The sequence below is a fragment of the Daphnia magna genome, linkage group LG6 (assembly GCF_020631705.1).
Source record: "Daphnia magna isolate NIES linkage group LG6, ASM2063170v1.1, whole genome shotgun sequence".
NCBI lineage: Eukaryota > Metazoa > Arthropoda > Branchiopoda > Diplostraca > Daphniidae > Daphnia > Daphnia magna.
In genome coordinates, this window is record NC_059187.1 from 5,683,078 (window position 1) to 5,697,339 (window position 14,262).

General features: G+C 37.6%; 1 protein-coding gene across 1 annotated transcript; it reads left to right on the forward strand.

Moving 5' to 3' along the window:
- Nucleotides 1-9,150: 9,150 nt before the first annotated feature.
- Nucleotides 9,151-12,561, forward strand: LOC116924419. Its single transcript, XM_032930943.2, is given in 1 exon segment — nt 9,151-12,561. A coding segment is annotated over 1 exon segment (3,411 nt).
- The last annotated feature ends 1,701 nt before the right edge of the window (nt 12,562-14,262 follow it).

The following is a 14,262-nucleotide window of genomic DNA, read 5'->3' on the forward strand; positions in this document are numbered from 1 at the left end:
TATATACACTGTTATACCATGAGTTTTTACTTCTATATGTATACTGCATCAAATATACTTGTATTCAATGTGAATACACTGTTATACCATGAGTTTTTACTTCTATATGTAAGCTGCATGGAATATACATGTATTCAATGTGAATCCACTGTTATACCATGAGATTTTACTTCTATATGTAAACTTCATGGAATATTCTTGTATTCAATGTGAATACACTGTTATACCATAAGTTTTTACTTCTAAATGTAAACAGCATCAAATATACTTGTATTCAATGTGAATACACTGCTATACCATGAGTTTTTACTACTATATGTAAACTGCATGGAATATACTTGTATTCAATGTGAATACACTGTTATACCATGAGTTTTTACTTCTATATAAATACTGCATCAAATATACTTGTATTCAATGTGAATACGCTGTTATATCATGAATTTTTACTTCTATATGTAAACGGCATCAAATATACTTGTATTCAATGTGAATACACTGTTATACCATGAGTTTTTACTTCTATATGTAAACAGCATCAAATATACTTGTATTCAATGTGAATACACTGTTATACCATGAGTTTTTACTTCTATATGTAAACTGCATGGAATATACATGTATTCAATGTGAATCCACTGTTATACCATGAGTTTTTACTTCTATATGTAAACTGCATGGAATATACTTGTATTCAATGTGAATACACTGTTATACCATGAGTTTTTACTTCTATATGTAAACAGCCTCAAATATACTTGTATTCAATGTGAATACACTGTTATACCATAAGTTTTTACTTCTATATGTAAACAGAATCAAATATACTTGTATTCAATGTGAATACACTGTTATACCATGAATTTTTACTTCTATATGTAAACAGCCTCAAATATACTTGTATTCAATGTGAATACACTGTTATACCATGAGTTTTTACTTCTATATGTAAACTGCATGGAATATACTTGTATTCAATGTAAATACACTGTTATACCATGAGTTTTTACTTCTATATGTAAACTGCATGGAATATACTTGTATTCAATGTGAATACACTGTTATACCATCAGTTTTTACTTGTATATGTAAACAGCATCAAATATACTTGTATTCAATGTGAATACACTGTTATACCAAGAGTTTTTACTTCTATATGTAAACTGCATGGAATATACTTGTATTCAATGTGAATACACGGTTATACCATGAGTTTTTACTTCTATACGTAAACAGGATCAAATATACTTGTATTTAATGTGAATACACTGTTATACCATGAGTTTTTACACCTATATGTAAACTGCATGGAATATACTTGTATTCAATGTTTATACACTGTTATACCATGAGTTTTTACTTCTATATGTATACTGCATCAAATATACTTGTATTCAATGTGAATACACTGTTATACCATGAGTTTCTACTTCTATATGTAAACTGCATGGAATATAAATGTATTCAATGTGAATCCACTGTTATACCATGAGATTTTACTTCTATATGTAAACTGCATGGAATATTCTTGTATTCAATGTGAATACACTGTTATACCATAAGTTTTTACTTCTAAATGTAAACAGCATCAAACATACTTGTATTCAATGTGAATACACTGTTATACCATGAGTTTTTACTTCTATATGTAAACTGCATCAAATACACTTGTATTCAATGTGAATACACTGTTATACCATGAGTTTTTACTTCTATATGTAAACAGCCTCAAATATACTTGTATTCAATGTGAATAAACTGTTATACCATAAGTTTTTACTTCTATATGTAAACAGCATCAAATATACTTGTATTCAATGTGAATACACTGTTATACCATGAATTTTTACTTCTATATGTAAACAGCATCAAATATACTTGTATTCAATGTGAATACACTGTTATACCATGAGTTTTTACTTCTATATATAAACTGCATGGAATATACTTGTATTCAATGTGAATACACTGTTATACCATGAGTTTTTACTTCTATATGTAAACAGCATCAAATATACTTGTATTCAATGTGAATACACTGTTATACCATGAGTTTTTACTTCTATATGTAAACTGCATGGAATATACTTGTATTCAATGTGAATACACTGTTACACCATGAGATTTTACTGCTATATGTAAACAGCATCAAATATACTTGTATTCAATGTGAATACACTGTTATACCATGAGTTTTTACTTCTATATGTAAACTGCATGGAATATACTTGTATTCAATGTGATTACACTGTTATACCATGAGTTTTTACTTCTATTTGTAAACTGCATGGAATATTCTTGTATTCAATGTGAACGCACTGTTATACCATGAGATTTTACTTCTATATTTAAACAGCATCAAATATACTTGTATTCAATGTGAATACACTGTTATACCATGAGTTTTTACTTCTATATGTAAACTGCATGGAATATACTTGGATTCAATGTGAATACACGGTTATACTATGAGTTTTTACTTCTATATGTAAACAGAATCAAATATACTTGTATTTAATGTGAATACACTGTTATACCATGAGTTTTTACTTCTATATGTAAACTGCATGGAATATACTTGTATTCAATGTGAATACACTGTTATACCATGAGTTTTTACTTGTATATGTAAACAGCATCAAATATACTTGTATTCAATGTGAATACACTGTTATACCATGAGTTTTTACTTCTATATGTAAACTGCATGGAATATACTTGTATTCAATGTGAATACACTGTTATACCATGAGTTTTTACTTCTATATGTATACTGCATCAAATATACTTGTATTCAATGTGAATACACTGTTATACCATGAGTTTTTACTTCTATATGTAAACTGCATGGAAGATACATGTATTCAATGTGAATCCACTGTTATACCATGAGATTTTACTTCTATATGTAAACTGCATGGAATATTCTTGTATTCAATGTGAATACACTGTTATACCATAAGTTTTTACTTCTAAATGTAAACAGCATCAAATATACTTGTATTCAATGTGAATACACTGTTATACCATGAGTTTTTACTTCTATATGTAAACTGCATGGAATATACTTGTATTCAATGTGAATACACTGTTATACCATGAGTTTTTACTTCTATATGTATACTGCATCAAATATACTTGTATTCAATGTGAATACACTGTTATACCATGAGTTTTTACTTCTATATGTAAACTGCATGGAATATACATGTATTCAATGTGAATCCACTGTTATACCATGAGATTTTACTTCTATATGTAAACTGCATGGAATATTCTTGTATTCAATGTGAATACACTGTTATACCATAAGTTTTTACTTCTAAATGTAAACAGCATCAAATATACTTGTATTCAATGTGAATACACTGTTATACCATGAGTTTTTACTTCTATATGTAAACTGCATCAAATACACTTGTATTCAATGTGAATACACTGTTATACCATGAGTTTTTACTTATATATGTAAACTGCATCAAATATACTTGTATTCAATGTGAATACACTGTTATACCATGAGTTTTTACTTCTATATAAATACTGCATCAAATATACTTGTATTTAATGTGAATACGCTGTTATATCATGAATTTTTACTTCTATATGTAAACGGCATCAAATATACTTGTATTCAATGTGAATACACTGTTATACCATGAGTTTTTACTTCTATATGTAAACTGCATGGAATATAGTTGTTGTCAATGTGAATACACTGTTATACCATGAGTTTTTACTTCTATATGTAAACTGCATGGAATATACTTGTATTCAATGTGAATACACTGTTATACCATGAGTTTTTACTTCTATATGTAAACAGCATCAAATATACTTGTATTCAATGTAAATACACTGTTATACCATGAGTTATTACTTCTATATGTAAACAGCATCAAATATACTTGTATTTAATGTGAATACACTGTTATACCATGAGTTTTTACTTCTATATGTAAACAGCATCAAATATACTTGTTTTCAATGTGAATACACTGTTATACCATGAGTTTTTACTTCTATATGTAAACTGCATGGAATATATTTGTATTCAATGTGAATACACTTTTATACCATGAGATTTTACTTCTATATGTAAACAGCATCAAATACTCTTGTATTCAATGTGAATACACTGTTATACCATGATTTTTTACTTCTATATGTAAACAGCATCAAATATACTTGTATTCAATGTGAATACACTGTTATACCATGAGTTTTTACTTCTAAATGTAAACAGCATCAAATATACTTGTATTCAATGTGAATACACTGTTATACCATGAGTTTTTACTTCTATATGTAAACTGCATGAAATATACTTGTATTCAATGTGAATACACTGTTATACCATGAGTTTTTACATCGATATGTATACTGCATCAAATATACTTGTATTCAATGTGAATACGCTGTTATATCATGAGTTTTTACTTCTATATGTAAACGTCATCAAATATACTTGTATTCAATGTGAATACACTGTTATACCATGAGTTTTTACTTCTATATGTAAACTGCATGGAATATACTTGTATTCAATGTGAATACACTGTTATACCATGAGTTTTTACTTTTTTATTTATACTGCATCAAATATACTTGTATTCAATGTGAATACACTGTTATACCATGAGTTTTTACTTCTATATGTATACTGCATGGAATATACTTGTATTCAATGTGAATACACTGTTATACCATGAGTTTTTACTTCTATATCTAAACTGCATGGAATATACTTGTTCTAAATGTGAATACACTGTTATACCATGAGTTTTTACTTCTATATGTAAACTGCATGGAATATACTTGTACTCAATGTGAATACACTGTTATACCATGAGTTTTAACTTCTATATGTACACTGCAAGGAATATACTTGTATTCAATGTGAATACACTGTTATAGCATGAGTTTTTACTTCGATATGAAAACAGCATCAAATTTACTTGTATTCAATGTGAATACACTGTTATACCATGAGTTTTTACTTCTATATGTATACTGCATCAAATATATTTTTATTCAATATGAATACACTGTTATACCATGAGTTTTTACTTCTATATGTAAACAGGATCAAATATACTTGTATTTAATGTGAATACACTGTTATACCATGAGTTTTTACTTCTATATGTAAACTGCATGGAATATACTTGTATTCAATGTGAATACACTGTTATACCATGAGTTTTTACTTCTATATGTATACTGCATCAAATATACTTGTATTCAATGTGAATACGCTGTTATATCATGAGTTTTTACTTCTATATGTAAACGTCATCAAATATACTTGTATTCAATGTGAATACACTGTTATACCATGAGTTTTTACTTCTATATGTAAACTGCATGAATATACTTGTATTCAATGTGAATACACTGTTATACCATGAGTTTTTACTTCTATATGTAAACTGCATGGAATATACTTGTATTCAATGTGAAAACACTGTTATACCATGAGTTTTTACTTCTATATGTAAACTGCATGGAATATACTTGTATTCATTGTGAATACACTGTTATCCCATGAGTTTTTACTTCTATATGTAAACAGCATCAAATATACTTGTATTCAATGTGAATACACTGTTATACCATGAGTTTTTACTTCTATATGTAAACTGCATGGAATATATTTGTATTCAATGTGAATACACTTTTATACCATGAGATTTTACTTCTATATGTAAACAGCATCAAATATACTTGTATTCAATGTGAATACACTGTTATACCATGATTTTTTACTTCTATATGTAAACAGCATCAAATATACTTGTATTCAATGTGAATACACTGTTATACCATGAGTTTTTACTTCTAAATGTAAACAGCATCAAATATACTTGTATTCAATGTGAATACACTGTTATACCATGAGTTTTTACTTCTATATGTAAACTGCATGGAATATACTTGTATTCAATGTGAATACACTGTTATACCATGAGTTTTTACATCTATATGTATACTGCATCAAATATACTTGTATTCAATGTGAATACGCTGTTATATCATGAGTTTTTACTTCTATATGTAAACGTCATCAAATATACTTGTATTCAATGTGAATACACTGTTATACCATGAGTTTTTACTTCTATATGTAAACTGCATGGAATATACTTGTATTCAATGTGAATACACTGTTATACCATGAGTTTTTACTTTTTTATTTATACTGCATCAAATATACTTGTATTCAATGTGAATACACTGTTATACCATGAGTTTTTACTTCTATATGTATACTGCATGGAATATACTTGTATTCAATGTGAATACACTGTTATACCATGAGTTTTTACTTCTATATCTAAACTGCATGGAATATACTTGTTCTAAATGTGAATACACTGTTATACCATGAGTTTTTACTTCTATATGTAAACTGCATGGAATATACTTGTATTCAATGTGAATACACTGTTATACCATGAGTTTTAACTTCTATATGTACACTGCAAGGAATATACTTGTATTCAATGTGAATACACTGTTATAGCATGAGTTTTTACTTCGATATGAAAACAGCATCAAATTTACTTGTATTCAATGTGAATACACTGTTATACCATGAGTTTTTACTTCTATATGTATACTGCATCAAATATATTTTTATTCAATATGAATACACTGTTATACCATGAGTTTTTACTTCTATATGTAAACAGGATCAAATATACTTGTATTTAATGTGAATACACTGTTATACCATGAGTTTTTACTTCTATATGTAAACTGCATGGAATATACTTGTATTCAATGTGAATACACTGTTATACCATGAGTTTTTACTTCTATATGTATACTGCATCAAATATACTTGTATTCAATGTGAATACGCTGTTATATCATGAGTTTTTACTTCTATATGTAAACGTCATCAAATATACTTGTATTCAATGTGAATACACTGTTATACCATGAGTTTTTACTTCTATATGTAAACTGCATGGAATATACTTGTATTCAATGTGAATACACTGTTATAGCATGAGTTTTTATTTCTATATGTAAACAGCATCAAATATACTTGTATTCAATGTGAATACACTGTTATACCATGAGTTTTTACTTCTATATGTAAACAGCATTGAATATACTTGTATTCAATGTGAATACACTGTTATACCATGAGTTTTTACTTCTATATGTAAACAGCATCAAATATACTTGTATTCAATGTGAATACACTGTTATACCATGAGTTTTTCCTTCTATGTGTAAACAGCATCAAATATATTTGTATTCAATGTGAATACACTGTTATACCATGAGTTTTTACTTCTATATGTATACTGCTTCAAATATACTTGTATTCAATGTGAATACACTGTTATACCATGAGTTTTTACTTCTATATGTAAACTGAATCAATTATACTTGTATTCAATGTGAATACACTGTTATACCATGAGTTTTTACTTCTATATGTATACTGCATGAAATATACTTGTATTCAATGTGAATACGCTGTTATATCATGAGTTTTTACTTCTATATTTAAACAGCATCAAATATACTTGTATTCAATGTGAATACACTGTTATACCATGAGTTTTTACTTCTATATGTAAACTGCATCGAATAAACTTGTATTCAATGTAAATACACTGTTATACCATGAGTTTTTACTTCTATATGTAAACAGCATCAAATATACTTGTATTCAAAGTGAATACACTGTTATACCATGAGTTTTTACTTCTATATGTAAACTGCATGAAATATACTTGTATTCAATGTGAATACACTGTTATACCATGAGTTTTTACTTCTATATGTAAACTGCTTGGAATATACTTATATTCAATGTGAATACACTGTTATACCATGAGTTTTTACTTCTATATCTAAACTGCATGGAATATACTTGTATTCAATGTGAATACACTGTTATACAATGAGTTTTTACTTCTATATGTTAACTGCATGGAATATACTTGTATTCAATGTGAATACACTGTTATACCATGAGTTTTTACTTCTATATGTAAACAGCATCAAATATACTTGTATTCAATGTGAATACACTGTTATTCCGTGAGTTTTTACTTCTATATGTAAAATGCATGGAATATACTTGTATTCAATGTGAATAGACTGTTATACCATGAGTTTTTACTTCTATATGTAAACTGCATGGAATATACTTGTATTCAATGTGAATACACTGTTATACCATGAGTTTTTACTTCTATATGTAAACAGTATCAAATATACTTGTATTCTATGTGAATACACTTTTATACCATAAGTTTTTACTTCTATATGTAAACAGGATAAAATATACTTGTATTCAATGTGAATACACTGTTATACCATGAGTTTTTACTTCTATATGTAAACTGCATGGAATATACTTGTATTCAATGTGAATATACTGTTATAGCATGAGTTTTAACTTCTATATGTAAACAGCATCAAATATACTTGTATTCAATGTGGTCCAGCGGATTCGCAATAATTTTATATAGGTTGCGCTGATCATTACTGTTTAGCCCTAATTGCCGTTTTTCCATTCCCCTGTCATTTAATTTTCGTCTGTGCGCCTAATGGCCGGCGTTTGTCAGTCTATTTTTCTCACATTGTGAATTGGAATTTACCCGACTTCTCGTCAGTGATTCGTTTGGTAACTTGTATTATAAAATGATGTATGGATCTTGTATTTATAGCCTATGTATTTTATTTAGAATATTTGCATTGTCTTACCCACGACTGATCTGAACTGTGGCGTGAGCTGGGCATGAGCCCAATTGATCCTGATTTTATATTCCTTCGTGGTAATTCTTATTTATAATGTATGATTTGTGTGTCTTCCTGACCCGATGGTATTTATGTAGGGATTTCGATTGTAAGAAGTATTGTTCCCATCTATCTAAGTTGAGACCCATTAGTCGACCTGACATACTCACCCAAGATTGAGTTAACCTCAGGTAAAGCCGTAAACTCTATTCCCCTACCTCATGTTTCTAACATGTTCTTTGTCCCTCAGAATTGGTGATATTTGTGCTCGAGAGAGTTTGCATGTTTTTCAGAGATTGACAATGTAATACAGTCACACCACTTGCTCTCTACCGAGTTATCATCTGGTCCTTCGAACCGGAGCTGAACTGATTTGAAAGTATGTCCAACCTGAATGACATCCCAGCCTGGAGTTTGGATAACTGTAAGGCTAGGCAGAGGGTCGTGCGGAGGAGGATTACCAGCCTACACACTCGAATCAATGCCATCGTGACGGGTGGATTGTCCCGATGAGATGCAGAGAGACATCTAGCTGACGCACGAACCTTCCTTGGGGAACTAGAGGCCATCCATGATAGGATCATCGAGTTTTTGGACGAAGACGATGACGCAGCTGTGCATACTCAGACCACGCAACATCTTACTTATGCTGCTACCGTGGACTCTGCCTCGTCTTTGGTCGAGAACTATTTGACCCTACGCCTAGGTGACCCTGCCTCAGTAATTGTCGAGACGCCCGAAGAGATTACAAGACGACAAGCCCTGCAGGCAGCTGAACAGCGACTCCGAGACGCACGAGTGGAGTTGGAGGAGGCAGAGAAGGCTTACGTCGATTTAGGAGGTCAGATCACACCTCAAGATGGATCAGAGATCGGACCCTCGGATTCAGCCTCACAGATCGGTGCTCGTCCAATTCACAAGTTTGAGCACTATCCGATTGGCCCTGCCCTTCCCGCTGATGCATGGATTGAGACGTATCTGGCTGGTCAAGAGAAGCCCTTCGTTCGAGAGGAAGGCGATCGGTCTTCCGTGACGGTCCAGTTGGAAGTCTTTTCTGGCCGGGCACTCGACTGGTTTAGCTGGATCGGCATGTTCTATGCCCTAGTTCATATTGCACGCAAGACAGCAAGTGAAAAGCTGGCCATTCTCAAGAATTATCTGAAGGGAGACCTAGCAGACATCGTACACGGCCACGGAGGTGGAGAACAGGGATACAAGGAGGCGCTTCAGCGTCTCAAGAGCACGTGCGGTAACCGTACGGTCATTCGTGCAGCTCATTTGCAGGCGCTTGACAGAATGGAGGCTCCCCGAAACGATCCGCAATCTTTCAAACGATTCGCCGAACGAGTTCGGACCCATCTTTTCAATCTCGCCACTATAGGAGAATCAGGCCACGTAGACATTATTGAGAGGTTGACACTGAAGCTGCAACTTACCGACCGCTTAGCCTGGAACGACAAGCGAGGGTTAGAGCTCGATCAACGTACGATCAACGATTTTTGGCGTTGGCTTACGACACTGGCGGTGTCATATCAGAACGCATATGCCATCACCGATGAACAACATCATCCAGCCTCCAAGAGTGGCCAACACTGGCCACAAGGACAGCAGCGGTCACAACACAGGAGAAACGCCAGGACTCATCATGGAATGTCCAGCGTGCGTGGACAGACGGATCATGGTTCGACTGAACTAAAGGAGAGGAGGCCGGCGGATGCTCCACAGTGCTTCAAATGCGAGGGAGCCCATCGACTAGAAGAATGCCAGTTCTTCAGGGATCTACCGGTTAGTGACCGGATGACTTTCGTACAGCGGCGTGGATTATGCTACGGATGTTTCGGAATCCGGCACGGAGAAATGCACTGTACCTTTAAGAAGACCTGCGGGGTGGAGGGGTGTAGATTGAATCACCATCGTCTCTTACATAGGAACCAGGGGCATTCAGATCGGACAGTTCGGCCCCACACTCTACGCTCTACGCCACGACAGATCGGCTTAAAGATTATTCGGTTGGATGCTCTCGACGCGGAAGGAGAGAGGGTGCCCGTCAATGTTATGATGGACGACGGAAGCGACGCCACCTTGTTCCGTGAAGGATTAAAACATCGCCTGCAACTCAAAGGAAAACGACAGACCCTACTGGTAGAAGGAGCGGCGGAGGGATCGTCACGTCACGAAGATTCGGAGTTTCTTGCTCTTTGTTTGGTGACAGCCTCCGGCGAGGAGTTTTCGATTGAAGGATCCACGGTCCGCTCCATTACCAGACCGGTACCCGTGATCCGGTGGGACGAACTGAAACGACGTTGGAGCCACTTGACAGACGTCCCTGCTCAGCGAGACTGCGGTGGTCGAGTCGACATTCTACTGGGGTTGAACTATGCGCCCCTCATTACTCCGAGTGAATCTCGGATTGGGGGAGCTGATGAGCCCGTCATATCAAAGACCCGTCTTGGTTGGACCCTGCAGGGTGTAATAGGCTTAGACGGAGAATGGAACGCGACCCGTATTCATCGCGTATGCGCGTCTACTGACATCACCGCGCAGTTAGTTGCCCAATTGAAACGATCTTGTGACACTGAATCTTTCGGAACTGAATTCCGAGGCGATGGGATGTCAACCGTAAACCGGAAGGCTGTGGAGAAATTGGAAACCGAGACGGTACGACTGGAGAAGGGATATGCTGCTCCGGTATTTTGGTTGAACGGCACGCCCCTTAACATCCCCGATAGCCGTCGCATGGCGGAAAACCGGCTGCAGAGCCTATGCAACAAGTTCAAGAGGATTCCTGGATATGAACAGCATTATCGGGCAGCCATGAACAAGAATTTTACGGAAGGATATGCCCGCCGCCTTTCGGCCAGTGAAGTCCAACAGCAGCCAACCAAGTATTTTCTACCCCATTTTGGAGTCCCGAAGGTGATTGTCCAACCCGAGCTGAGACTAGTGTTTGACGCGGCCGCCAAGTCAGGTGGCAAATGCCTGAACGATTTCATCACGAGCGGTCCAGCACTTCAAAATCCGTTGGCAGAAGTGTTGGTGCGGTTCCGAGAAGGAGCCATTGGATGGTCGGCCGATATTAGCGCGATGTTTAGCCGGATTCGGCTAACAGATGTGGACCGACCCTATCATCGATTCCTATGGCCCGAAGAGGACGGGAGGGTGACTATCTGCGAGAGGACGCGGGTTACGTTTGGCGTTTCCTGCTCTCCCTACGTGGCCATTCGCACCACCTGGCGCGTGGCAGACGATGCTGGATCGGAGATGAAGGAGGCCGCGCACGCGGTCAGAAACAACATGTATGTCGATGATTACCTGGACTCTGCTGGGAGTCTGGACGAGGCCATCCGGAGGGCAACTGCAGTGCAGAAGGTGTTGCCGGGAGGCGACTTCCACCTCAGCCACTGGGTGTCAAACAGCGCTCAATTACTCAACAAGGTCCAGCCCCGTGGCGATGCAGATACGATGGTCGAGTCAACCACTATCCAGTTAGGAGCAGACGACCCAGAGATGGTTTTAGGAATCGTGTGGAGGCCGGGCAAGGACACTCTCGGTTTTCAAGTGAAGCTGGACGATATCGTTTACACTAGAGTAGGCCTTTTGGCCAAAGTCGCCGGCATTTTCGACCCGTTAGGCACCGCCTCGCCATTGACCGTGAAGGCGAAGATTAAGTTGCGGGAGCTCGGTGTAAGGGGGCTCCACTGGGACGAGCCGGTCACCGAGGAGGACCGACAATGGTGGGAGCAATATTTCCGGAGGATTGATGGCCTTAGGGAGGTGGAGTTTCCGCGCTGACTATTTCCGGATGCGGACGAGGTGAGTGGTTTGGAGCTACACACATTTGCCGATGCGTCCGAGGAGGCTTGTGCAGCATCCTGCTACGTTCGCGTGATCTACAGCGACCAACGGGTCTTGATCCGACTGGTCAAGTCGGCCACCAAGCTGGCACCATTGAAGACTGTGTCAGTTTGTAAGCTGGAGCTGAATGCTGCCTTGATGGGGGCCAGGTTGGCTCGTTTCGTCCAGGGCGCGTTGAGGAGAAGGTGCGACGCCCGATTCTTCTGGACTGATAGCAGCACGGTGCGAAGTTGGGTCCGTGGAACGTCATCGCATTACCAGGTGTATGTGAGTCACAGGATCGGCGAAATCTAAACACTGACCGAGCCGGGGGAGTGGCGGTTTGTTCCCGGACGCTACAACACAGCGGATGCTGCCACGAGATCACAGTTGGAGGAGGAGAGTATTCCGCCCTGGTGGATAAACGGGCCGGAATTTTTATATGACAAAGAGGAGAACTGGCCAATGGATTTGCCGTGGACGATGGCAAAAGAGGAGTTAAGGGCTGCCCACGTTCATCTGAGCGTCATGGAACTGGCATTTGACTGGACAGCGATTAAGATTACCGCTCACGACCTCCCCGCCCTCATTCACCTAAAGGCTCCCTACGACGAACTGCTGAAGAGGTGCCAACAGGAAAGTTACCACTGCGAGCTGGATCGGTTGAAGAGGAAGAAACCCATCCGGCCAACGTCGGCGTTACTCCAACTAACCCCTTTCCTAGACGAGAAGGGTGTGCTCCGTCTTGGTGGACGGTTGGGAAGGGCCAAGTTGCCCTATGATATACTCCACCCTCCCATTTTACCGGGTAGACACCCGTTTGCCCGAGGTGTTATTCAGGCATTTCACGAATCAATGCACCATGCGGGAACCGATTTTGTATTAGCTCATGTGCGGCAGCATTTTTGGGTCACTTCTGGACGGGAGGCGGTCAAGCGGGTGCGAAACAGCTGTGTACCTTGCCGACGCTTCCGCCCCAAGGCTGCAATTCAAATGATGGCGGACGTTCATCGCGCAAGGCTTGGAGCTGAGCAACCTCCCTTGACGTTAACCCCGGTTGATTACTTTGGACCTATCGACGTTACGCACGGACGGGGATGTGCAAAGCGGTGGGGGGCACTTTTCACGTGCCTCGTCACTCGCGCAGTATATGTAGATGTGGCGATATCTTTGACCGCTAGCGACTTTTTATTGGTGCTACGACGTTTCGTCTCAGTTTACCGCAAGCCAGCCCACATGTTTTCCGACAATGGAACAAATTTGAGCGGAGCGGAGCGGCTGTTAAGGGAGGAGCTGGACCGACTAAAAGGAGATGGTGATCTGGAGGTGGAGCTGAGAGCTCTTGGAATAGAGTGGTTCTTCCAGGCGGCCCAGACGCCCCATTTTGGCGGCTCTCACGATTCAATGGTGCGGTCTGTCAAGAATGCATTGTATGCGGCACTGGACTTAACACGGGATTACTTAACACCAGACCACTCACTTATACCAGTTCCGACCCAGACGATTTTCGGGCCCTTACCCCGCATGATTTTCTGAACCGGGCTCCAATCGCCGATCTTCCTGCAGGAGATTTCAGCAAGACGCTGCCGAGGGAGCACTATGGTTATGTGCAACGCATGACGGGCCTTTTCTGGGACCTTTGGCATGGACCGTTTTTGC